Here is a 27,259-nt window from a genome sequence, read left to right on the forward strand (position 1 = left end):
AGCCTGGTCTGCTAGATTTATCGATGCAGCAATTTTCATTCTGTCTCTGTGGTGTGTTGGTCCGCCAAGCCATTTAGGATATTGTAGTGCTGCAGCGGTTAAGTCTGGCACAGTCAGGAGAAAACACACACACACACACTGTATACACACAAACATTTGTTTATCATTGTTCTTTCTATCTTCCCGACAACCAAACATAATTTAGAGTCAAATCCTATTTCCATAAACTCAAATTCCCCCCCAAAAATCTAATTAACTGACAACGTAAACTCTTGAGCCTTCCCATTTTTTTTTAAACTGTTACCATAATCCAAAGTGTGACATCACCTCAAAATGTGCCTGTAAATGTAACCGGACTACTTAATGGCATACATTCCGCAGCATCTTCTGGGTGAGTCGCCATGTTTGAGCACCACTGCACAGCCAGCTTTATATAGCGTTGATTGTTTTCAAGAATGTGTTCAGTGATCTTTAGAGTTCTGATCTCTACATATCTTTTGTATTTTTTAATTGGATTACTTAACAATCGAACGGGCTGCAAGATGGGAATAGGGCGGGCGTTTAATCACACTGCAGTTACAGTGTACGATGGCATACTCACAGCTGACACTGGTCTCCCTTGATGCCCTTAGTGGTACAGAAGCACTTCCCTGTGTTGACGTGGCACACGTTGGCATGGCTGTTACACTTGCACGCTGCAAGGAAATGACAATGGTTGAAAGAGAAAAAAAGAAAGATGTGTTAATATTTAATGTCTGAAATCTCATCAGAATCTGTGGCGTGGAGACATGACAGTTTTCTGAACCCAACATCTTCTCATAGATAACTCGTGGTGCCCCCGAGCAAACGCTAATGTACTGCAGTGGCGCTGCTCAGCATCCAGCACTAAAACCTGCATTTGCTTTGTGAAGACAATAATCCTTTATCATTGTGGTTACCAGTAATCCATCTGAGGAATTGTATGCAGACCAAGAGAGTGGGAGGAGGCAACGGGAGTAAACATGAGTGAGTGGAGCAGGGTGTTGGAGAGAAGGAACGTACAGAAAAAGGAGGAGAAAGAAGCAGAGATGGAGAGAGAGAGAGAGAGACATAGAGAGGGGGGAGTGTAATCAGGAGATGAAGGAAGGGGGAGTAAGAAAGATAGAAAAAGACAAATCACTCATTTTCTGAGAAACGCCGAAGCCTCTTGTGGCTCTGAGTCATTCCCACTCAGCACTAATAGGTTTTAAGTTCCTGATTAAAATGTTTTCTTTTGTTTCCTCGTTCTTAGGCAAGAGCGAACTGCATGCACCTTTACCTAATCTAACCCCTAAAAAGCATCATTACTTTCTTATTGTAATGCGTTTCCTTACAAAACTGTTTGATTTTAATGATACCATAATCTTCCTTTAAACCTGTAAAAACTGATTCTTATTTTTTGGCCACTTGGGGGCAGCAGAAACAAGTTATGAACACGACATTGACATATCATCTTTTAAAGTGCTCATATTATGCTAATTTTCACATTCATAATTGTATTTAGAGGTTATATCAGAATAGGTTTACATGGTTTCATTTTCAATGAAATGTGTTGAGCTCTCTGTTTTAGCTACAAAGTGAGGCATCTCACTTCTGTTCCATCTTTGTTGGGAGTCGCACATGCTCAGTACCTAGGTAAGGACTACTAGCCAGTCAGAAGCAGAGTATGAGGGCGTGCCACGCTAGCAGCTAGGCGAGCATTATGACGTGTGTTCCAAAGTGACCACGTTTGTCTCTGAAGTAAAGGCTGGACTACAATAGAGCTGTTTGGAGCAGTTTGTGAACAGTGTTTTCTGTTGGAGATGGTAAGTCCCTTTGGGGGGGACTTTGGGCTTTTTCACTTTGTAAACCTATAACGTGCACAAAAAAGATATCTAAGACAATAAAGGAAAGGGAAAAAGCCAAAAAGCATAATATAAGCACTTTAAGTTGATAATAGCAAACATGTTAGAAGTCTTTGTGTTAGTGTCCAAGACTAATAGTCCCTCTTTTTTAGCTGTTTTTGCTCTCCGCCATCTCCTGAGGGAAATATCTGGCTCTTTAGCTGCTAAATGCTCCACTATGTTCACCAGCTAGTCTCTAACTGTGTCCATCTGTGTTTTTTACAGCGTTTTCTCTGAAAACGACGATCTGAAAGCACTGAGAGTGAACTAGAACAGTAAAGTTGTGGGCCGGACAGATAAACCAAGAGCTGAAACTCACTATAAAGCTAACCGTAAAGCTGAGGGGAGTGGCAGAGTCAGCCGATAACTCTCTGTAGATTGTTTCCCTTTCATATTCTCCTCACATTTTCATTTGATACATTATTATTAGTGTATAACAAAAAAACAATCAGTACGTTTGATTTTGTAAAGAAGACTTAAGCCACTAAGGGCTGCCACCAGGGTTTTAGACCTTGGGTCCTGTTCTTTATCAAGATGACTGCCAAGTCAAAGCTACAATCAAACATGAATGAGACATGTAACACACAGCAGTCATGTTACGACAAGGAAACATCATAATATGATATTGGTAGTCCACCAGGAAAAGGAAAATAAGCTTATGTAGTAATGAGGCGTTATTATGGAACCCACGCAACTTCGAGGCAAGGCCTGCCCTTAAATAGCATTCACACGCTACGATTGGCCAGGCGTCCATGCTTACGCTAGGTAATCCGATAACCCGATTTGTTCAGGTCCTATCCTCTGACCAATCGGCTATCCTCGTCACGGAGACTCACGATAAAACGGCGTCTTTTCAGTTTCGAGTCAACTAGTAGTTGTATCGTTTCTTCCAATACTGCCCTCTGTAACCGGTAGGCGTGGCTTGGGAGTGGCCTCGTAGGGCAGCAAAGCAAATGCATTCTGGGAGTTGTTGTCTTTCATCCACATGAGCCAAAAATACATTTTCTGGCTTTTCTCGGTCTAGAAGGCACCAAGTTCTAAAATAATTTCACATTTCTACTACATAAATGATCCAATTTACATACCAGAGGTGAAATATCCCTTTAACCACTCGAGGTCAATGCCTAACCCCAACCAACCGGGCTGCTTCTTAGGGCGGGACTTGCCTAGAAGTTACGTGGGTTCCATAATAACGCAGTAAATAGCTGTCCCCTCTGGTAAACTTCTGGGACATTTTGAACTGCATGAGGTAACATCCTGGATGGTGAAACGTCTCTTTTGGAAGCTGTTTACCGTAGGTAGACCGCTTTTGATTAGAGCCACCAAGATGGGAGCCTTTTCCTTTGGCGAGTCTAATGGTTTTGTTATGCAAAAGCAGAGCATGTTGTAGCCGGAGGATTCACATGGAGCCGAGCATGTAATTTAGACACTAAATCACTTCTGCATGGAGTGACTAATGGCAGCGACAAACAAGAACGGTCGCTATACCCTTGTGTTATGTTGTGCATGCGTGTGTGTTCGCGTCCACACAAGGCCACTCTTGCCTGTGTGTCCTCTCCAGCTGAATTGACTTTGTGCTTGTTCTTATTATTTCCAATTGGCACGGAGACAGGGCCTGTAATAAAACAGTGGTGCGCTCGGGTCAAGGTAAAGCCAAGGCACCGGCGGATAATGAGAGGAAAACAACCTCTCTTATCCCCACTCCTCCCTCCGCCAGGGAAGAGGGCCTGATCGGATCACTTACACAGAACAAAAACAAGGTAGCGGACCTAAACGCTGCTTTAAATATTTCGATTTTCGAAAACACACATGCACACAGAACACACTGAGTGGCAGAAAAACAAGGCGGCACAGAGGGGCATTTAAATGTCAACGGGCTGAAAGTCAAATTGACGCTCTTCAAATTGAAAAAAAAAACAGACGCTGATGGCTGAGGCAGCAACACTAAGAAAATACTACTTCAACCTATTACTTTTAATTGCATTGACCCATCACAGAGAAAGAAAACCTTTCCAGAGATGCCCACTGAACTGTTTTAAGGCTTTTAGACTTAATAGAGAAATCACAGGCGCAGACTCGGGTCACCGTGATGTTCAAACTATTTGGATTTAGCTGTCAACAAAGGCATACAAAGAACACACCTAGCAGAAATGTGCATTTGTGAACTCACACAGATATTGCCAATAGCACTTGTGGAAAAGCCAACACAGACTGAGAAAAAAGAATGAGCCAGAGATGAAGAACTGTGGCTTGAAAAGCTACCAGTCATTTTTACTGTTTTACTTTTGAGAACCAACTTACTGAATACCACAGTTAGGCCTGTAACAATGATCACATACAGCAATTGTCTAATTGTCAATCTTTTTACATGATCGCGGTGTCTTTGTTTAACCGCTAGTAATTGCTAACATTAGCCAAGGTCTTAAAGGAACACGCCGACTTATTGGGACTTTGTCTTATTCACTGTAACCCGCAGAGTTAGATAAGTCCATACATACCCTTCTCATCTCTGTGTGTGTTGTAGCTCTTTCCGACGGCGCCACCAGTAGCTTAGCCTAGCACGGATCCTGAAGGTAACCGGTTCCAACTAGCCTACTGCTCCCAATAAGTGACTAAATAACACCAACATGTTCCTGTTTACATGTTGTGATTTGTATAGACACAGCCATCTTCTAACCGTATACATACTGGGAACTATTTTCTCAGAAAGGCGAAGCATTTCTACTCTCTGCTCTGGGCTTCTCAGGTGCTGCAAGCATATCACTCCGCCCAAGTAGCAGAAGTTGCAGTGCTTTGCCTTTCTGAGAATATAGTTCCCAGTTTGTATACGGTTAGAAGATGGCTGTGTCTCATGTGACCATGTTATTTGTACACACTGTGACTATACAAATCACACCATGTAAATAGGAAAATGTTGACGTTATTTTGTCACTTATTGGGAGCAGTAGGCTAGATGGAGCCGATTACCTCCAGGATCTGTGCTAAGCTAGGCTAGTGGTGGAGCTGTCAGACAGAGTTACGACACGCACAGAGATGAGAAGGGTATGTATGGACTTATCTAACTCTGGGGGATACGGGGAATAAGACAAAGTCCCAATAAGTCGGCGTGTTCCTTTAAGGCGTATGACTGGTAACTGTAGATTTTGTTTAGATGTGCCTAATTGTAATTATATAAGTGATTATTGGTCGGACTGATTTATTATTATTTCAATTGTCAGTTGTTTGCACTTGACCCTTAACACGTTCATAGCAACAAAAATGACAAAGGGGGGGATACAGTTAGAAAAAAAATGTTTCATGATAATAAAGAGGCGTTGTTTACTTCATAGGCTGTGAATTTGTTTTATCACATTATCTGGGTCAAATAACTGATATAAACAAAAGATGTATCCTGGGATTCATTCCAAACCTTTAATTTGTTTAAAAAAAAAAAAAGTAATGCATTAATATTCTTAAATTTGACTGAGACAGTCATATTGTTAATCACAATTATTTCGGAGACAATTAATTGTACAGCAACATTTGGAATTGTTACAGCTCTAACCACACTCATCTGAGAGCATCACACACACACAACAAGGGAACTGAGACTGCTCTCAGCTTTCTATCTAATCTATCTGTAATCTCAAAGGCCAAATCATAAAGTGAACCAAGACACTGGAACAGACAGCCGCGACCATACAGTCTAAGGACATAAAATAAAAGTCTAATTATTCCAGATCTATCAATAAAACAGAGCAAAACAGTGTCACAGAGATCTGCATTCGCCTTTCTCGCCTCTTCAAACAAACATGAAGCCACAGTAATCCCCTGAGCAGTAAACAGCGGAGCCGTCCCAGCACACACCAACTACTTCAGACTCTGCAGCCTTGGGAGGTTGAGATGCATAGCTACTCCAACATTTCATCCACATGTCATCTCCAAAATCCAATAACTGCTTGAAACTGTTTGAAGTAATAATATGGAAACGTAAACACTTGGTTAGTAAACTTGTATTAAACTGTTATCTACACTTTAATTGATTAATTCATTATCAGGTTTGGTTTAGATGGGGCAAACACTATCAAACCTTTATTATTATTATTATTTATCACTGGATTCTTCTATAACTTATGCAACCTTATAGACAACTCGTTGTTGTTTTTCCCCCCTACAGTATCTGTGCATTTTAAATGCCATTAGTTGCTTTATTTCTTCGGTGATGTTCACTGATAAAACCCCTCCATTCACAGAAACACTTCCCGTCTTTCTTTCTCCCCTTTGATAGTCTGTGCAGAAGCTGCTGATCAATCTGTGAACTAGGCCTGTAGGCTGTTTCAGGATGTTACAACCTGGAGTTCACCGAAAGGAGTCTCATCTGAGCCGTCAAGTGTGCCGTCATTGTTCGAAGTGTACGATATTCAGAGTGAATCTACCGAGGCTGCTGGGACAATCGTGCACGACAGATACATGACTGGAAGCCTGTGTGACGACTCACACTGCCGTCTCCGTGCAAAATAGATGCACGATTAACACAAACTGGTTCACTGAAGACAAAACTAATGTTTAGGTTTCAACTGATGGGCATACCAAACTGTGATGCATACAATATGACAGAGATACATAAGTTACAAGTTACCAAGGACATACAAACATGCTCACTCACACACAAACCAAAAATACAATACACTAGAAATAATAAATAAGATGAAATAAAATAAGCAAAATGCCAGAACAACTACTGAAAAATATACTTAGATGAATGAACAAGAATGTACATGTATATGCAAGTGTAGAATAAAATGTACAACCTACATACATAGTAGATATCACAAAATATAATGTGTGTATATATAAATCATATACATTGCATATCCAGAGGTTAAACTCTTATCTGACTCGGTAAGATGGCAAAGAAGCACATTTACACTTCCTTAAAGTCCATAAAACTGACATGTCACGAACACTGTGGGGGAATCTTAATCTACCTCCACAGTACACACTAATATAGGTATTACTTTCTTTAGAATCATACGTTACTGGCTTTCACCATACAATAAATCCATTCAGTCAGTCAGGCTTTCTCACTAAACCTGGAGATCCTTATTGTAAAACAGACACTTGACTCATGCAACCAGTCTGCAGACACAGTCATATTCAAGTGCCCAGAGGTGAACTGAATTCAACGTGAGAGAGCAACTGGAGGTGGTGGTGGGGGGGGAGCATGGGATTCATAAAGGAGAGGGAGAGTAAATGAACGACCGGAGGAGAAAGCACATCGCGCAGAACTACTTGCTGACCACGCAGAAATAAGCCGCGATATAAAGAAACCTGATCTCTTAGCAAAAAAAGGCTGATCTGATATAAATCATATTTCCCACGACTTGTGCAAGCCCCCTGAAGAGAGTACAATTTCTCGCCCTACTGCCTCTGCATGTACACACAATACAAAAGATCCCTGTTGTCAGGGTGTGTTTGAATGTGTGTGTGTGGGGGGGGTTGTCTCTCAATCTGTGTGTCTGCATGAGTCAGACAGAGACTGTTGAGGAGGTGAGTCAGTTAGAATACATGGGAGAATAGTCCTGGTCTCCGTCTTATTCCTGAGGCCCGTGCAGTTATAAACTCAAGATAACTTAATGGGGGGGTGCTTGATATTGCTCCAAAGGCTTTTTGTGCATTTCTGTGAATCCTTCTCTGCTGCTGCTAAATACCTCTCAGTGGGTAATTCAGCTAATTCTCCACCTCCTCTGCTCTGACAGGAAGTGAAGAGTTCACATCATGAATAAAAGAAGCCAGATGTTTCTTCCTCCTAACCATGTGAATTCTGACTGGAATTTCTTCTTTCAATAGCATTTTGTTTTTATTATTACTCTTCTGCTCTTTAGGAGGAAGATGCCATGAGTGTGGAGGACTGGAGGATTGTAAATTGGTGTTGCTATGAATCTAAGTGACATTCACCGTCAACTTTTCTTTTCCCATAATGCTTTTGAAATGTCACATTTTTCAAAATTCCTTTTCTTCCCTGTGCCACAGACTGTCCCTACTTTATGCTCCAGATTATGATCAATCACACGCTCATCTCCATGAATAATTTTTTTTCATCATCTTCATCATCATCATCAATGTCACCTTCCACCTACTGCTGACGCCTGCTTTTTCTTTGTCCGGTTTCACAGACGGGGCAGTTTGGTTCGATAAGAGACGACAGGGCTCTTTACTGTGTTTAATGAAGGGATAGTGGGGAATGGTCGAGGGCAAAGGGGGCAAACATGAAAAGGAGAGAGGAAGGAAGTCTGTAAAATATGTGGGAACACACACATGCATATATATATTCGCATACAAAGGGAAAAAAATACTTTCATGTCTTAGTGACATCAGAGAGCCATTGAATATAGTTTCCTTCCCTCAGCAGAATCTGATCAGTGAACCGTACTCCCAGTGTCAGTTAGTTTAGGCCTATTTTTTACACAGGGTTAATACAATATTGCCATTTCATGAAAATGAAAAACACACGCAGATTTCTAATAGATTTCTAATGGTTGTAAACCGTTGTTGGCAAAAATACATTCAAAAAAATGATCTATTATCTAGTAATCACATTTTACATTTGTTTGCTTACTTGACGTGACTATAGACCCGCTTAATGCAGTCTCGTAAAAGTTCAGTCAGTCAACTTATGTGGATCTGAATTTTACTTTTAGGTACCAAATGCGTCATTACAAACCGTGCAAGAATGTTTACTCCACTTATTGGTCGGATGTGTCTGGGGCGGGAGCAAGGAGGAAATATAGGAAAATAGTCCTGTGTTCTGGACTAGTCATGGATGTGTTAAGAGCACAAGTGCATATTTCTTGCATCCCCATGGTCAAAACCAACTCATTTCATTTAAATAATCAGACATTGTCATCGAGACCTCGCTCTGCTCTGCCGGTGTCTGTCTCTTAACTTTAGCGGCAACTGGTTTGACCACGGCGATGCGAGTGACGGTCGACGGGCTTGTCTGTTTCTGTGAGAGAAACACTGCAAGCTGCTACAGTTTGCATGTTCTGCCGCGTCGCAGATTGCAAAGCAGATCTGACTACAGGTGCCATTTGGCTTACACTTGTGGAGTACACATACAGTAGTTGGTGCGGTTCGAGGTCGGATCACGATCTCACCACAAATGAACCGCTCCAGAGTTCGACTGAAAGCTTACCGAGACCACCTCATCAAGGAGGTCTTGGTACGCTTGTTTGTTGATGATAGCGTAGTGATATTAATTGAATGCTGGTGAGCTGCAAGCAATAAATGAAAACACTCAAAGAAAGCAGCTTATTCGAGACAAGACATGAGTCACAGCTGCAGCTGACTGAAGATCATATTTACATAACCGTTTGTATGCGTGTGGTTCTGTGTGTAGGTCTTGTTTGTGTGTGTCTTTTGGTTTTTCTATGCGCCCATATGTTGACCGGGTAGACGCCAGGAATAGAGCCGCCAGCGGGGAGATGACTGTATACTGCCAAGAATTAGAGGTGTGAATCTTCACTGATCTCCCGATTGGATTACGATTATCATGTCAGCGATTCGATATCTTGATGCATCAAATACATTTTTCTATTAAAGCCATATAAGATATTTAATTCACAGCTTTTCAAGCTTCAAAAACAAAACATTCTGCAGTGCTCTAATACTAAATAAATTGGATACATAAAACTACAGCACTGAACACATGGCACTTCCTGAATGTGCAAAACATTATTATTATTATTTGGATTATGGCCCGGCCGATTATCGATGCAGCATCGTCCATGTCCACGATTCGATGCATCGATTTTTTGGATTAATTTCAACACCTCTACCAAGAATGCTGGGTACTGGCGCCACAAGACTCCACAGGTACATAAACCTACACACGTTTGAAAGCACAAATACACACACACACACACACACACACACACACACACACACACACACACACACACACACTTAAGGCAGCAGGTGAGAGCGGATTTGGCAGCTTCTCCACAGAGAAGACTGAATGGAGTGACTCTGCAGGGAGCATCCCTGTCTGCTCCTCTACTGCTGCTAAAGCTCAACAGCTGGCTTTGTCTGATCCATCAAACACACACACACACGCACACACACACACACACACACACACACACTCGCACACACACCCTGCTGCCCTGCCTGTCCTAGTCTCTGGTTGTTGCTGCTGGGCTGCCAGCTTCTTGCAGAGAGAGCACTCAACATTTCTATAGCTCCTGCACTGAACACAGATTCACAAAGAACTCCCACTGTTGCACCCTGCTTAGACACTGTCTAAGCAGACTGAGAGAGAAGGAGAAAATGGGGGGGTCGGTTGGGACATAAATTTGAAATTGAAATTTATTGTTAAGAGGATAACCCCTTGAGATGAAGCATCTCGTTTTCGAGACCACCCTCACCAGAAAACAACCACATTGGTTGTTTGTTCAAATGTTTTCCTGACAAGCGACCTCTTGTGATAGTTCATAAATAAAAGATTCCTGTTTCAACAGCCTGGGTTGTGATAGTCTCACATTGCCAGACCTTCCTCTTCGGCGCCGGATGTCCAAACAGTATTCTGGGATGGGAAAAAAACGTGCTCTGGTTTATTGGCATTTCTTTAAACCAATCACAATCGTCTTGGGCGGTTCGCTTGACTCGGTTCGGAGCGTGTGCGTCGCGCTGTTCGTCAGTACGCTGTTAATGTGCACTAACCACTTAACCACTTGTGTTAAAACGAACGAGGGGGGATGAACGTGACGAACGCAACACATGGCAGCTGATTGGACAAACGCGTCACGTGGTTCTTGATGCTCCCGAATTTCAAAACAGACTCTAATGGCGTCTCCTTCTGAATACGATCTCGTATTTTACGAAAATATTTCACCGAAAAGTGTTTCTGAAAACATTTTAAGTGAGAAATAGGCCATACAGCTGCTGAATCTGTCTGCTTTTTTGATCGACAAAGGTCAGTTTAAAAGATTTTCGTCAGATTTTGAGAGGCGCCGAGCCGACCGCTCCTCAGGTGGAGTGTGGAGTGCTGCAGGTCACGTCACATGCAGAAATGTCAAGTGGGAGAGATAAGGAAGGCTGCCCGGAGTTGGAGGATGCTCCAGGGTCGTATATAGTCTGGTGTGAGGGAACATTTTGGATTTCATGTTACCTATGATGACAGCAGAAATAAAACAATAGATAGAACTGCCACTGTATGCATGTACTGTGCACATGCATTCAATATGCTAATGTTAGCTATATATCATATCCTGAAGTATATTTCTGCAGTGTTAAAGATTAAAAGAAAAAATAACAAGAACCGTACAGAACCGAAAACCGTGACCCTAAAACCGTGATACGAACCGTGGATTTTGTGAACCGTACCACCCCTAACAGATAGTCTAGCTAGCTGTCTGGATTTACCCTGCAGAGATCTGAGGAGCAGTTAACCATAGTCCTCAGAAATCCAACAGAGTTTAGAACGCCAACACAAAGAAAGAGGAAGGTGACGGACATCCGGCCGAAAATGAAACAGATCCGGCGGCACCTGAACAATCACCTGAAAAAACGTTGTTGATATAGACTAGAGTTGTCATGACAGAAAAACATGGTAATGTTGCTTTCATTTGAAAAACCGGTCCTCATACCTTAACAACAAAACAGCTCATTGGTCTGTGACCAACACAAATCAAATGTAAATACATATTTCAAGTTACCGCTTGACTTTATTTGTATACATGCACAATCTTTTCCTGAACTTAATCAGCGTCTGGACACAACAAAACAGTTCAATAATGCTCTAGTCAAACAAGAGGATATTGACCAAATTACGCAAAACAACGTGGACGTGATCAGTTCACTTTAAAACGTACTTGCTTTTGCATATTAGTTGTACATGCATTTCTTGGAGACAGGGTTGTGGTGGGACAGCACCATGACCAACATCCCGTTCCTTCCATCTGTGCTGCAGAAAGACGAGTCTTAGATAGAGGACAGTCTTCGGTCACTTGTCCACAAGAGCTTGCTTGGCAGAAAAACATAAATAAGGGACGTTTGAAATAATGCAGGTTAAACCTACTAATACTTATATAAGGTAACATTTACATGCCCATAACCAACACTGAGAAAACAATAATTGCTCTAAGAAGAAAGCTGCCCCGAGCTACAAAACTAACTCCTAACAACATAACTAGAGAAAGAAATTCTCCACAATGTATATCAAGCACTTCTCCCTCTCTCCCTCCCTCCCTCTCTCAATACATTTATAGCACATCCAGTGATAACTTTTTTAATCTTTTAATCTTGATTTAATCGTATTCTTTTTATTTCCTGTTGGAACAACAAGAGACTGAAGAACACTAGACGTACTGTCTAGGCCCCACAAGAAACAAGCACTGAACTGAGCTGAACCTGTAAGAAATGATGAAACCTGACAAAACAATCTCAAGACCCAACAGCAACCTTTGACTTGTGTTTCTATGCATCACAACAAGCTGAAAGTCTTTAGACAGCTAGAGCGAGCATGTGAGGTAGTGCACAGAGAGAGAGAGAGAGAGAGACAGAGACAGAGTACAGAGTACAGAGTACAGAGCGGGATGGAGACGTTGGGGATGCTGATGTGAATCATCCAAAATTTATGGAAGCAATAAAACTGTTCAGCGTGAGGTGCCGATGGCAGAGGAGCGTTATACGCTGAAGCACTGGGTAGCAAAAGATAACAAGCACAAGAAGAAAGAATACAAGCCAAAGTCTTGCCTGGAACACAATTCAGAGGGAAGCATAAGAGCACAGTGCTGGTTGCAGCGTCAAAAAACCAGAGCACCGGCAGAAAGATGCTTCATTTGTGTACTAGGGCTGCACAATTAAGGCCAATTTGATCAAAATCGCAATATGGACTAGTGCAATATTCAAATCGCGGGGGGGGGGGAGGGGGTGCAATATTTGTTAAAGGCCAAATATGTCAAACCAAATTAAGTAATGGTGCTGCAGAGACGTCCCGGCCTACAAATCCTATCCTACAGACTACAGAAAAAAATCTTTGTTCGGTACAGATCCTCGCAAAAATCACACTGTAATCATTTTCAGTGTTCCCCATACATAGGCTTTACTTGGGGGGCACCGCCCAGGTAGATTGAGACCCGCCCAGTAGATAACATCCAAATTTAATTTTTTCCCCAATCAACAATGTAGTTTTTTGCAGCGCACACAGACCAGCGGCCTCCAGCCCCTCCCCCCCGTGAAGTCGCGCTACACGTGCACGACAGTGTCAATGCTTGTTAGGATAATTAGTTATCAAAGAATGGACAAAATCACTGGAGTTCTCTTAAAAGTACCTGATTTTAAATGTACTTAAGTATTAAAAGTAAAAGTACTTGCATAACGATTTATTCTCTTAATCCTATTTGCATGTTACCATTTTAAATGGTAATATGCAAATAAGAAAAAAAAGTTGGTTAGTTTGCACCTTGGTCAGTGAGGGCACTGTGTCTAGCGACCCATGATTTACAAAGGGTGCTGAGCTTCCACAGTATCCATACTGTCCACTACCACAAACAAGGCCTGGCTTTTAGAAAAATAAACGGTTTTATTTCCTTTAACCACGGGAGCGTAAGCAAATAAAGTGTGTGAAGCAGCAGAAATAGAGAGGTGGATGTGAAGAGGTCCAGCCAAATAAATAAGATATGAACGCGTCTTACGCTGCCTGGCGGAAGAGAAATAGATGGCAACTATGATTTAAAAACGGGAATAATAAAAAAAAAAAAAACATTTTCATTTTCACTTTTACCGAAGGCTGTATTACCGAGGGTCAGCGGCGCTGCACCCGGGCTCTGGAGCACCGGAGCCGGCTTGGAAGCAGATGAAGGATCGGCGGTGCCCCATATATATCTATGGCAACCAAACTTCACTGGTGAGACAAACGTGTGACGGTCAGGAAGACGTTTTGGCAGGGAGAAAAAACTGATGAGAAAATGTAACACAAATGTAACAGAACGTTGTGGTGAAATGTAGTGGAGTACAACAGTGGTTCCCAACCTTTTTTCCCCCCTACTAAGAAAAGCTGAGCCGCCCCCGAAACCAAAGTTGAGGTAACTCTCGAGATAGAGCCTTACTTTCTTTTTTGATACAGAGCAGTTATCAGCACTTTTACGTTTCTCCGCCATGTTTTATTCATAAAATAGTGATGCTGTGGTGGCAGGAAAAATGAGGATGATAGCAGCTAGCAGCTGACCTGATGACAGCAAGGGTCCCAGGTTAAGAGGTCCTGGAGGTTTGACCTACTAAGTAGCCTGCCTACAATTTTAAGCGAGAACAAAAATATATAGTTTTTATACAGACATATATATATATATATATATTCTAGTGTATTATCATAATTTGTGATAATGATAAACATGTGCAAATCATTTTTTTTTACCTCAACCTCAAACCAGATAAAGACTTGCGCACCCCCTGTGATCTTTGCCGCCCCCCTGAGGGGTGCCCAGACCCCAGGTGGGAGTCTCCGTACTGCATTAACAGTGGTACTGTATTAATAGAAAATAGTTAGGTGAATCATTGGTGATGAAAAAAAAAAATATCGATTGTAGGGGGGAAAAAAACGATTAAAAAAAATAAATAATTGTCGCAAAAAAAAACCACACAATACATGCGTGAATCAATTTTTTTTCCCCACCCCTAATATTTTTGCTTGATAAATGACCAATGAATGCCTTCAGCACTAAACACAAGCAGCACAAGCTGACCACTAACAGTTCAAGAGGGGTATCTTGTGGTATCTACCTTGCCCCATGACTAAACATTCTATTGTTGAGGAGGCAGAGCCTCTCTAACACCCTGACAGAGACACATACATCCACCGTAAGTCTCTCCTTATCCTCAAGCACCCCTGTTCACGTGCCATTAAGCAAACCACAAACCACACAGCCACTCAGTGACACAACTGTGGCTGCACTACTTACAGGTGCGAATGTTTCCATCTGCAAAGCAGGCAAGTTCACTCCAGTACATGCCCTTCCCAGTGATAAAATGGGATGTTTAGAAAGCATCAGTGTGTCTCTCCGCTGTAATAAATACCAGACGCGAAATCAACAGAACAAAGACTCCCAGGATGTGAATAAAAACATGCCGGTTTCCCGTCAGCCCCTGAAATGCATGTTCTCCTCTGAGGGACTAAAAGTCTAAACAGACATCAGACATGTTGTCAGCTGCAGCTCTGAAGGTTGGCTCGGGTACGTTCGATTTGGTATGGGTGCAGGACAAGGTGAACGCTACATTCAGAGAAAAGGGACGCTAATGCCCTGACACACACACACACACACACACACACACACACACACACACACACACACACACACACACACACACACACACACACACACACACACACATATACCATCTCACTATCTTTGTGGGGACCCGTCATTGACATAATGCATTCCCTAGCCCCTTACACTAACCTTAACCATCACAACTAAATACCTAACCTTAACCCTTACCCTCACCCTCACCAGAACCTAATTCTAACCCTAATCCTAAAACCAAGTCTTGACCCTCAGACAACCCTTTAAAGTTCTGGGGTCCAGCATTTTGGACCCACAAGTATACTGTATTCCCGGCTTTTGGACCCCACAAATATAGTTAAACAAGAACACACACACACACACACACACACACACACACAATCCAGCAGATATGACAAGGTTAGTTAATCATTTGTCACAGGGACAGGGGAACGGACAGACTCCCCTTCTCCTCTGTCTGTCCTCCATCTCTTCCTCTCTATTTATCCCCCCATCTCCTCTTCCATTCCTTCATCGTCTCCATATCCAAGGGCAACTGTCCTTTTTCACCGATATTAACCTTGTACATCTCCCTACATGGTTTCATCTGTTTTTCCTTCTGTGTTTGCCTGTCTTTGTCTCCGTTTCCTCCTTCCTCGCTCCATCTCCCCCAATGCCTCTCTCACACCCTTCCATCCTCTTTACAACCCTATGAGCAGAGGCCTCCCCCCCCCACCCCCTGGTAGGCACAAAGCTGTTTCTCTATCATTCAGCCCTCATAATGGCAACACATCATTGCCTCCCAGCATTTAGCCCAAAGTAAATCTAGTGGTACTTTTTAAAACAGAGAGATAGAAAGAAGGATGAATGGATTGATGGACAAATAAACAGAGGGGTGAATTTACCTTAAGAGGGAATGACAGAAGTGTAGAGGAAGTAAACAAGGTGCAGTCAGTGTAGCCAAGAGAGAGGAGACGAGAGGAGAAGAGAGGAGAGGGGAGGACAGGAGACGAGAGGAGATGGGAGGAGAGGAGAGGAGAGGAGAGGAGAGGAGAGGACAGGAGAGGAGAGGAGAGGAGAAGAGAGGGGAGGAGAGGAGATGGGAGGAGAGGAGAGGAGAGGAGAGGAGAGGAGACGAGAGGAGAGGAGAGGAGAGGGGAGGAGAGGGGAGGAGACGAGAGGGGAGGGGAGGAGAGGAGAGGAGAGGAGAGGAGAAGAGAGGGGAGGAGAGGAGATGGGAGGAGAGGAGAGGAGAGGCGGGGAGCGGAGAGGAGGACGGAAATGAACCACAAGTGTGGAGATGAAAGGAGTGTTGACAAAACGGGAAGAATGGGGGGGAAGGAGAGGAGAGGACACAAAAGGGAAAGAAAAGAAGGGAATGAAGAGGAGAGGAGAGGGGAGGAAAGCTAAAGAAATAGACGAAAAAGAGAGCAGAAGAAAAATAAGAAGGGAAAAGAAGATGAGAGGTAAGAAAAAGAAAGGGGATGAGAGAAGGGGCTCTGGAAGAGAAGAGAGGAGGAGAGGAGAAGAAAGGAAAGACTAAAGAAAACAGAATGATTGAAAGAAGGGAAAGAGATTGATACATTTAACAAATATAGCATGAACCATAATAGGAAAGGAGCCATAAGCGAGGTGTCGGGAATGGAACGTGGGGAGAGAAACAGCGGGAGAATGTGGCCAGGGGACGGTAAAGAGAGCATAGGAAAAAGCCGGAATAAGACAAGGCCTGGGGTGAAAAGACAAATATTGCAAAGAAAGCCAAAGTAGAAGAGAGAGTGCATCAGAGGCTGTCCTGTACATCTATCAGAGCGGCGCTCCAGGGACGGAGACGCCAGTCAACTCTGGAAATAAGAAAATGATTAAGAGCGATTTAATGTCGCGCCGCCGCCAAGCCAAAACGCACATCTGTCACCGCGAGACTGATGTTACCGCGCCGCCCTCTCACTTCTCTCCTCACTCACACTCCGGGCAGTCCCCCGCTCGTTCATTACACTCTCCCGTCTTTGATGTTGTTTCCCATCGAGGCTCGTATCATATACCTTCCCACGCCGAGCCTCCTGAGCCCGCCAATCACACGCACACCCCCTTTTGTTTTTTTTTTAATCCTGTGGCTTCTGCTTTGTGTCATCCGACTCACACACACATAATCTGTTGTTAACAATTCCAGCTACGGGAGTTGCTATGATTACTTCCATGTGAAGCAAAACAAAAAAGGATGAAAAGGAAAAATGGATACACACATGAAGCATGTGTGCATCTATGTGAGCCTTCATCACCTACTGTGATCTTTTTGGTGTGAGAGTACGGCGCACTAGAAGCACCTGTCCCATTATGTGTATGTGAGGGTATGGTGTGGAAGGCTATGGCGTGTGCGTATGAACGTATACTTCAAGGCACCAGAAGGAGTAGCACTTAAATGTCGTTGTGACAATGTTTTACAATGACAAATAAATGATTCTGATTCTGATGATTCTTCAGCACCGTGTTTCCCTAAGTCAGACCTCTCCGCAGTTCACTAGGAACGGCAAGAAATGGAAGCAGAGACTCAACTGAGCCTGCTGCTCCCTCGCTGTCTGCAGAACACAATCCTTTCCAAACTAAAAGGCCTGCGTGTAGTTTGCCTTCTCGCTGCACTGCTGAACCCAAAGCTCAACAAAAAAAAAAAAAAAGCCCGCACTCACAGCTTTTAAACACTGCCCCCATCAGGTCGGCTGTGTCTATTGCAGTGTTGCAGACTGCCTGTGGAAGTTTATACATGCTTTTAATGGCTCATTATTTCTTCATAAGCAAATCAGAGCAAGAAGTGAAGGCGACACGTGGCTTAGAATGGAGGGATTCACTGAAACACACTGGAGAAATCTTTAACTTGAGTTACTTCTGTCTATAATTGAGCTCTAGAAACTTTTTTTTTTCTTACAGCAAACTTGTTTCTCAGAGAAATCAACTAGGGCTGCAAAGATTAAATCGATTAATCGATTAGTTGTCCACTATTAAATTAATCGCCAACTATTTTGATAACCGATTAATCGGTTTGAGAATTTCTCTTTTATGAGCAATTCTCTGATTCCAGCTTCCTAAATGTGAATATTTTCTAGTTTCTTTACTCCTCTGTGACAGTAAACTGAATAGCTTTAAGTTTTTTTTCACCACTTTTCTTTAATATTTTATAGACCAAACAACTAATCGATTAACGGAGAAAATAAGGGACAGATTAATCAACAAGGAAATAATCGTTAGTTGCGGCCCTTTTTTAAATGAGGGCCTCAGTACCTCTATTTTAAAAAAATACACATTGTTGCAGTAGAAAAGAAAATTCAGACTGCGGATTTTTTTTTATTTTTTTTTTTACTTGTTTTAAAAAAGGGTTAACGTTAAGGACTCAAATTGCAGACACATTTTGCAGATCACGACAAAAAAGAAGCACAAGGTAAAGCCTCGTGACCTCTGCACTCACCGGTGCACTTTCCTCCGTTGGTGGGGTCGCCATAGTAACCGGGCATGCAGCTCTGGCAGTGCATCCCCGCTGTCAGGTTCCCACAGTGCTCGCACACGCTGCCGTTCACACACCTGCTGTGGCCATTACACTGACACGCTGCGTGGAAATTACACACAAACACAAGACACACTCTAGTTTATAAGGTAGGACCAGTGCAATAAATCCTATACCTTCATTAGGATTATTATCAGGGTGCGATTTGCCAAGGGGGGGGGGGATGGGATGGGATTTTTTTTATTCCTCTTTTTAGTCAACTTTAGCATGGGTTCATCAACTTATGAGTGCCACTGTACGTTCAGTTTTCTGTTGAGAGGTGCAGACAGAAAACCCCAGACAAAGAGAAACTATTCATTTTTATTCAACTGCGGGTGACATAATGTGGTTCACTCACCGGGACATTGGATGAAGGCCCAGTTGTAGCCTCTATCAGACGAGCAGAGGCTCTGATCCAGCACCATGTCCCTGTCTCGTAGTCTGTCTCGGTCTCGGGGCCCGGCCCTGGCGACTGCGGGCTTCAGAGGGCCTCGGTAGGACCCCTCCATGCAGACACCCCTGCCGGTGTTACTGGGATCACCGCACCAGCCGCACTCCGTCCTCTCCAAACACTCGTCACATGTCCTCAGACCGGAACAGTTCTGGGCTGGAGAAGGGATGTGAGACAGGAGAGGAGATAAGGAATCAGAAGAGAGTTCAACTGTTTTTAAAGTGAAGGGAGGAAACGTCTGATTAGGTTTCCGGTTTTGTTCACAAATGGAAATACAAACTGATAGCATTTTACTGGAGTATAAAGTGACTAGTTTGCAGGTATGGTAATTGAACAGAATGACAAAAATTGACCTTAAATGCATCACTCAGACCTTTTTTTTTTAGCTGCAACAGTTGCTGATAAGATGGGTTAAATGTGGAGTCTGAGTCTCACTACGTTGTGCTGTGCATATACATGTATGTGACAATAAATAATAAAACTAAATGTATGCAAATACATTAAAACAGAAGCTATATCTGTATTTCTACAATATCTTAACACACGGAAGTAAAGCATCTTTAAGGCCTATTCTGACCACCGTCTGTCCTTCAGACTGTACTATAGTTAATCCAAACAGCTTTGAGCTAAGCATAAACCCAATAAACAGGTCCAGTGATATAATCTACCTTCCTCTTCTACTATACTTCTGACCCTCAACATTTAGAAAGAGAATGACTTTTGTTTCCCACAGCTTTCCATGTGTTGAGAAAATGCATTTGTATTCATAAAAGTGGATGTGACATTCAAAAACACTTCACTGGTGCAAATTAAAAATGACACTTAATGGTATGGCATTCAATACAAAATCGCCATATTGAAGCCCTTTTTGTTCACTGAATGTGGCGATAAGTGACAAGAATAAGGAATCAAGTGGAAGAAGCCGGCCTTCCAAAGTTAATGCTACAGCTTGTTATGCTCGTTTTCAGCATCAACTCATCTTCCTGTCATGATAAATTTGAGGCCTTGTTTACACGACAGCACTCGCGGGTGAAAACGACAAAATATTTTTCTATAAAAATATTTTATATGTTTTTGGGGCTTAGGCTATGTTTAGACGGAAACGATCTGAAGAGAAAACGCAAAAGTGGCGTTGCGTTCTCACTTTTTATTCTGCGTTTAGACGAGTTTTGGGGGGGAAATCTGCGTGCATATGGTGACACAAAAGTGTGTGAAATTCGATGTAGTATGCACGCCAGGCAGCTAGGTGGCACTGCCACACAACACCACCAAGGCCACATACGTAGAACCTTCCTTCTACTTCTCTCCTTAGTAGCGCCAAACCAAAACATGGCGAAGCGAACGACAAAAGCTGACAATTTTGTCTGGACAGACGAGGAGGTGGAGTTGCATGTTTGTCTGATGGCACAGTCAACCGTGACAAGTCCCAGCACAGCACCCACGGGAGCACTACCAATATCCTGAGCCTCGCAGCCCTTCAGCCGCTGCTTGAGAGCAAGAGGCAGCGGGCAGAGGAGGGTGAAGCAGACCCTCCTCTGCCCGCTGCCACTCGCTCTCGCGCTCTCTCTCTCTTTCTCTTCATCCACAAAGTTGTAGCCTACTCGGGCTCAAATGAATAGCCTACATATGGTCATCGAACTATAACAACCTTATCCACATTGTCGAAATCATTAAATATTGAGCCATTACATGTATTGAAAATCTTTTAGATAACAGGAGCCTAATTTTTTTTTTTTGTCGTTTTCACCCGTGAGCGTCATCATGGAAACAGGGCCTTAAAAACGCAAAAAAGTGAAACCACCCTCCAGAGTGGAAATCTTAAAAACGCTCCACCGTCGCGTTACCGTCTAAAGGGTAAAAACGCAAAAGTCTGCTCACGTTACATAAATCAAAATATAGAGTGATTACTCGCCCACGGCCACGCTGCCATTGGGTATCCACAGCCTGCCTGTACGTCCGGTTGGCTTTCAGCTTTGATGACATCTGACTTTTACAGACAGCGTCTTTCTCGTGTGGATATGACGTCCCTCTAGGTACAGGATACTGCTGAAGACATTCGGTCCATATGTCTATATATTTTGACTGGCAGGACTCCCAGTCCACGCCCTGTTGTGCCTTTGTAATCTAAGGTTGTTTGGAGCAATAACTCCACCTCCTCGTCTCTCCAGACAAAATTGTCAGCTTTTGTTGTTCGCGTCGCCAAGTTTTGGTTTCGCGCTACTAGGGAGAGAAGTAGAAGGAAGGTTCTACGCAGGCGCGCAAACTTGGTGGTGTTGTGTGGCAGTGCTTCACACTACCACCTAGCCGCCTGGTGTGCATACTACATCGAATTTTGCAGATTTGCCCCCCAAAACGCTCGTCTAAACGTGGAATAAAAAGTGAGAACGCCACTTTTGTGTTTTCTCTTCAGGTCGTTTCCGTCTAAACATAGCCTTAGTCTACAAAGCGAGGGTGGGAATACACACATGCTCGCAGAGAAAGAGAGAAAGGTAAAACTCTGTGGGTATCTTGGGGCGCCGCGGGAAACCAAAAGGTTGAGAGGAGTTATCCGAGGTGTTGTTTCTTTTAGCCCGGCGAAGCGATTCAAATGCAGCGTCAAGTCAAATTAGCATTTCTCACCACAAGTTGCTGCTCTTTTGAACACGAGCCATTTCCATAAGCCACAGATGTTCTAGCTGAACATGGATCTCTTTCTCCCTGCTGGCTAGCTCTGCTGGAAACAACCGTCCTCCGCATGTGTGTTTGCAGGCTCCCTCATTGCATTATTCAACTGTAGCAATGCTGATTCATTTGTTCTCTCTGCCCCTTTATAATTACAAACTTCTTCTCTCGCTCTCTCAGATTCACTCTTTATCTCCTCTCTGCCACATTTTTATCCTGCTCTTTTGGATCTTTTTTTCTGTTTATTCCCTAAGCCATATTCCCCTCTTGTGCTCTTCCAGCGCTGCTTTCTTCACCACTATACCCTCGTCTCCCTCATTTCCTGTCATTTTGATTTAATTTGCGTTTCTTCTGGATGACTTTAACACACTTTGGGCATAAATGAAATGGAATGGGACCCTACTTTTTCTTCATCTCCTCTATTCATCTCTCCCCTACTGTGTTCCTCCCTCCAGTTTTTAATTCTTTTATTCCTCCTCTGAAAACACTGGATCTTCACTTGAGTCAATAGTTCAAAGACTCAACAGAGTATCCGTAATCCTCCACACCATAGGGTTTCTTCTGCTAGAAAAGCACATATTTATATACCCCAGAGCCTTTTTAATATCCAATAAACATACCAGGCCTGTTTATCATTTTCAAATATGATTCAAGTTGCAGGAAATTGGTAGCCGCTCTTTGTAAACCCAACACTTTTCATGTGCCAAACCTTCACATTTTAATAACACAAAATAGATTACTTGTCTTTGATTTAATAGGTTCAATATGCAGCCATTTTGTGGCAGCCATTTTGTGTCCCTCCAGGTCAGGTTATTAGACTTGCAGTGGCAGCACAATTTTTGCCTCGCTCGTTATGATCGAGCGATGCTCAAAAGGCACTTACTTAACAGTTCTCCCCTTAACATGAACCCCATTTACACTCTGCACTGTTTGAACAGTTGTTAACACATTTATACAGTTCAGGAGTTTTAGGAGTCTGCATTGAGAGTAAGATTACCAGATTCCAACCAAATGTGGGACAACCGACTACCAAGACTACCAATGCTGAAAGATAGTCTAAAATGTTAATAATGTTGGCTCTATATACTCTAAAAGTATTGTTTTTTAAATTGACTCTGGTGGGTTTAGCGTTAGCGACCTCAGAGCTGTTTCTGGTTAAACAGAAAGGTCTTAAAGAGGTTTTAAAAAGGCCTACCTCTGTAGAGAAGCCTTTCAGTGGCAAAAAAAAAGCACTTTTAGTGAATCAAATTGACAATGCACATTTGCCCAATAGGGTTTCACGCTTAATACTAGACCAATTTCAAGATTGTTGTTCCATCACTTACACACGAAAATATAAGAAAATAGGGTCCAGGTTGAAAAAAAAACGAAATTAAGAGTCTCGTAAGGCGTGGGACAAAGGATAAAGAAAAATGCTGTGCGGTCCTGCATAAAGCGGGACACGCGTCACCCTTATGGAGAGACAGGAGAAGAAGTTAGTTTATCGGTGTTTTAAGGCCCCAACGTCTCCTTCCAAGCAGCGCTGCCTGGAAGGAGACTAGGACTAGGCAATGGTTATGGTTATGGTTATGGTTAGGGTTAAGGTTTAGGTTAGGTGCCTTGAAGTCAACGGTCGCAGCGCTGCCTGGAAGGAGACGTTGGGGGCTTAAAACACCATTGAGCGAGAAGTTACATCATCATCTAAACATACATGTGGCTCAGTCCGTTGGCAGACAAGGCAGTTGGGCTGATCAGTTTCCCCGAGTTAGTAAAAAAAAGTGCCTCGGAACACACCAAAGCGATGAGACGTAATACGTCTCCATAACAGCAGGCGGCGCTAATCTGTATTGTCGCCCAAAAATGAAACCCGGCAGCTGATTGGACGAACGCGTCACGTGGGTTTGTTTTCTCCGGTAATTCAAAGCCAGACTGTCATGGCGGCTTGTTCAGAATACGATCTCATTTTGCACTGAAATAGTTCACTGAAACGTGTTTCTGAAAACATTTTAAGCGAGAAATAGGCCATGCAGTTGCTGAATCTGTCTTCATTTCAGATCAACAAAGGTCAGTTTAAAAGATTTTCGTCAGATTTTGAGAGACTCTAGTCATACTCATTCCGCTCGACGTTTCCGGGTGAGTCCGGACTGCCCTGTCTCCAACTGAACACGTCAGGTCGGCCAAAATGAAGGCCGACAGTCCCTCGGACGGACGACGGCACGGAACACACCGACCAGACTCGAGTCACCGACCTCGCCAGACTGTCAGACGGCCGATTATCGGCCCGGTGTGTAGCTGCCTTAAGACAGATGAAAAGAGTCAGGCCAGAGAGTGTACATGAGTACAGCGTTTATCTCTGCAAACAGACTGCCTCCCTAAACACACATTGCAAGGTGCATTTGCAGCTCTTGACTGCAATTCATTTGTGATGTGACATGTCAAAATCAGTGGCGGCAAATCAACGAAACACAGGCTTCTGCCTCAATGCCACAAATATGATGAAAGGGGCCCGGAGGACACTACATGACACGAGTAAAAGCAGCTCATACACACGTCAGAGCCCAAATCCTGCAGAGATAGAAAATGTTAACTCCTTAGATGGCCACTTACATAACTGCGGTTTGTGTAGATAATATAATTTACCTGCTATGTTCTCCATGCGTGAGCCTATTTTGAATAGCATTTGCAGCTATCCGGCTTCATCTGTGTTCCACATGGAAAATAATTAAGAGAGGTTATTGCCTCATGTAGTCTTGTGAACTGGGGGTGGATGAGGATATGAGGGAAACGTGTTACATTCGAGTGTGTGCCTGCAGGGTTTACAAGGCTTTAGTTTTAGTTAACAGCACCAGAAATTTACCAGTGCCTTTTGTGCTATTGCATGAAATAACAGCTCCAGGCAATTTCCAGGGGAAATGTCCTTTTGGATGGTGCCTGTATTTCTCATGAGGGCGGAGAACACTTTTCATGATTAAAAAAACCAAACATGTAATCTGATCCTGGTCCAAAGACAAACCCATATTTTTGGTCCTTTGTGGATAAAAACAGGGACAATGATTTATGCACCTCAAACTGCTTAAATGTTAACGTTCCTCTAATTTCTTGCAAAAAGGGTGAATATTCTCTGTGTTTGCGAAAACACAGCGCTGCAGCAAAGTAAACACTCTGTACTAACGGGGTGAGCGAAGAGGTGTTTGGTGTTTTAAGCCCCCGACATCGTCTTCCAGGCAGCGCTGCCTGGAAGGCACTAGGATTAGGCAATGGTTAGGGTTAGGGTTAGCTGCCTTGAAGTCGACGGACGCAGCGCTGCCTGGAAGTCGACGTTGGGGGCTTAAAACACCACTGAGCGAGCGAAGAGGCATAATTTCCATTTACTGCACTTTACTGCAATTGAATGGGGTGGCAGTAGCTCAGTCAGTAGGGAGTTGGGCTGAGAACTGGAGGGTTGCTGGTTCAAGTCCCCATAGTATGGTGGTGGACTGGTAGCTGAAGAGGTGCCAGTTCACCTCCTGGGCACTGCCAAGGTGCTCTTGAGCAAGGCACCGAACCCCCAACTGCTCGGGGCGCCTTTCCATGGGCAGCCCCCTCACTCCGACATCTCTCCATTAGTGCATGTATATCTACTACCTGTGTGTAATAACAACAGGGTGAAAACATTGTAATTTCCCCTTGTGGGATTAATAAAGTATACATTATTATTATTATTAATTATGAGTCAGGGAAGGTAAATCATACGTGTGTATAAAGGAGAACGCTAATTCATTTGTGAGGCATTTTAAGATGGAAAGTGAAAAGTCAACAGATTAAAAACAAGACTACAGCCATGCTGGTTAAGATTTAAAGAACAAGGCTTTGATGTACAGAACTATACAACATGAAGTTGATATGCAGATCAACTCCTAATATTGTAGGTCAAAGTCGGGGAACACCGTATCTGAAGGGTTTCCATCAACTTTCTGTGAAAGAGAACGAACATAAATGTGGTAACTAGGTCAAATCCGGAAAGACGTGCGTTTGCATCGCAGCCACAAAACATCACTCGCTAAAAACTTTCACAAGTTGCCGTCGTCACTGGGAGACTGAGAGCCCTAATGCTTTTAAAGTTCTGTCAACAACAAACATTAATCACAACATTAATCACAACATTCCTCCAACGTTGGCTGCTATACAGCAAACATCCACCACATACACATATATATATATATATAAACAGAAAAAAAGTCCATATTTCTATTTTGTGTTCCTTTCCAAAACCTTCCCAATATATATGACTCTATTAAAATCAGGATATATTAGTTGTCTTGATTGACAGAAATAACCTGGAGGATACCTAACCACAGTAGATGTCAAATGATTTGAGGAACTTAGGCTATCTTGTTGCAGCAAAGAAGGATTGCTTGTTCCCGCTGGGGGAATTTTCATCTTATCAAAAATTCTCTTGGCACAATCATCTCGGTGCCACATTCCGTTCTTCACACCGGGTTTGATATTCGCTGTCCCTGCAAAGCACGTATCAACTGGCTTCATCTTGTGTAATCCATTTGCTCCTACAGTACTTGACAGTTAGCATCGCTGAAGCCAGTAGCATACAGATATGTGAGCCCCCATGCTTAATACATCAAGTATAGGAGCCAAAAGCTGCCTTCTCCTTCAGCAGACAGACGTCATGTGTCAGAAAAACACACACACACACAATCTTCTGTATTTATAATAAGCCTATTTCACTGTGCAGCAAAACCAATATCAGCTACAACAACGTAACTATCATCATCTGTCATGCGTGTGTGTGTGTGTGTGTGTGTGTGTGTGTGTGTGTGCGTGTGTGAGAAAGAGAGTCATTTGAAACCTATGTTCAACTGTAATTGTCAACCTGTTATTGTCACCTGTCTAGACAAAATACACACGCTGAGTGATGAATATAATATAAACTTCTGTATACTGAAATCCACATATTCTTTAAACTGTTGTAACCCGGTGGCAAAGGCAGAGAGCCGTTGACAGCTATGGAGATGATACACAGCCTTGTCACACTGGTGTAAACTGGCAGGGGTTAGAACGTTGCCGACCGGTGAGTTGCAAGTAGTTGCAAGTTTTAAACTCGTTTGGTCTGTGACATGTTTTATCTCTGTACTGCAGCATATCGGACTGGAATAAGTAAGTGTCAGGTTAAAGTGCTGACTTTTAGCTTTGGAGATGCTTGGGGGTTGTTTACAGACCCTGGGTGGCAGTAGCTCGGTCCGTGGGGAGTTGGGTTGGTAACCGGAGGGTCGCTGGTGCCAGAGTACGGGGTGTGGACTGGTAGCTGGAGATGCCAGTTCACCTCCCGGGCACTGCCTCTTGAGCAAGGCACCAAACCCCCAACTGGGGGCGTCTGTCTAGCAGTCAGCCCCCCCTCACTCCGACATCTATACATGTGCACGTATGCACCGGTTTCAAGGTATACAGCCGTTTGAAAAAGTCACAGTTTCAAAACGACTACAAT

General features: G+C 43.2%; 1 protein-coding gene across 1 annotated transcript in view; it reads right to left on the bottom strand.

Annotated features, from left to right (window-relative positions):
- The window catches only part of LOC144532834 (attractin-like protein 1), a 287,336-nt gene that overhangs the window by 163,473 nt on the left and 96,604 nt on the right, over positions 1-27,259 (bottom strand). Inside the window, exons 19-21 of the mRNA XM_078273772.1 lie at positions 19,048-19,296; positions 18,615-18,752; positions 602-695 (exon numbers count right to left, since the gene is read on the bottom strand). Of these exons, the coding sequence (XP_078129898.1) occupies positions 602-695; positions 18,615-18,752; positions 19,048-19,296 (481 nt within the window). The remainder of the gene's footprint in view (positions 1-601; positions 696-18,614; positions 18,753-19,047; positions 19,297-27,259) is intronic.

Source organism: Sander vitreus, chromosome 17, assembly GCF_031162955.1.
Source record: "Sander vitreus isolate 19-12246 chromosome 17, sanVit1, whole genome shotgun sequence".
In the NCBI taxonomy this organism is placed as follows: domain Eukaryota; kingdom Metazoa; phylum Chordata; class Actinopteri; order Perciformes; family Percidae; genus Sander; species Sander vitreus.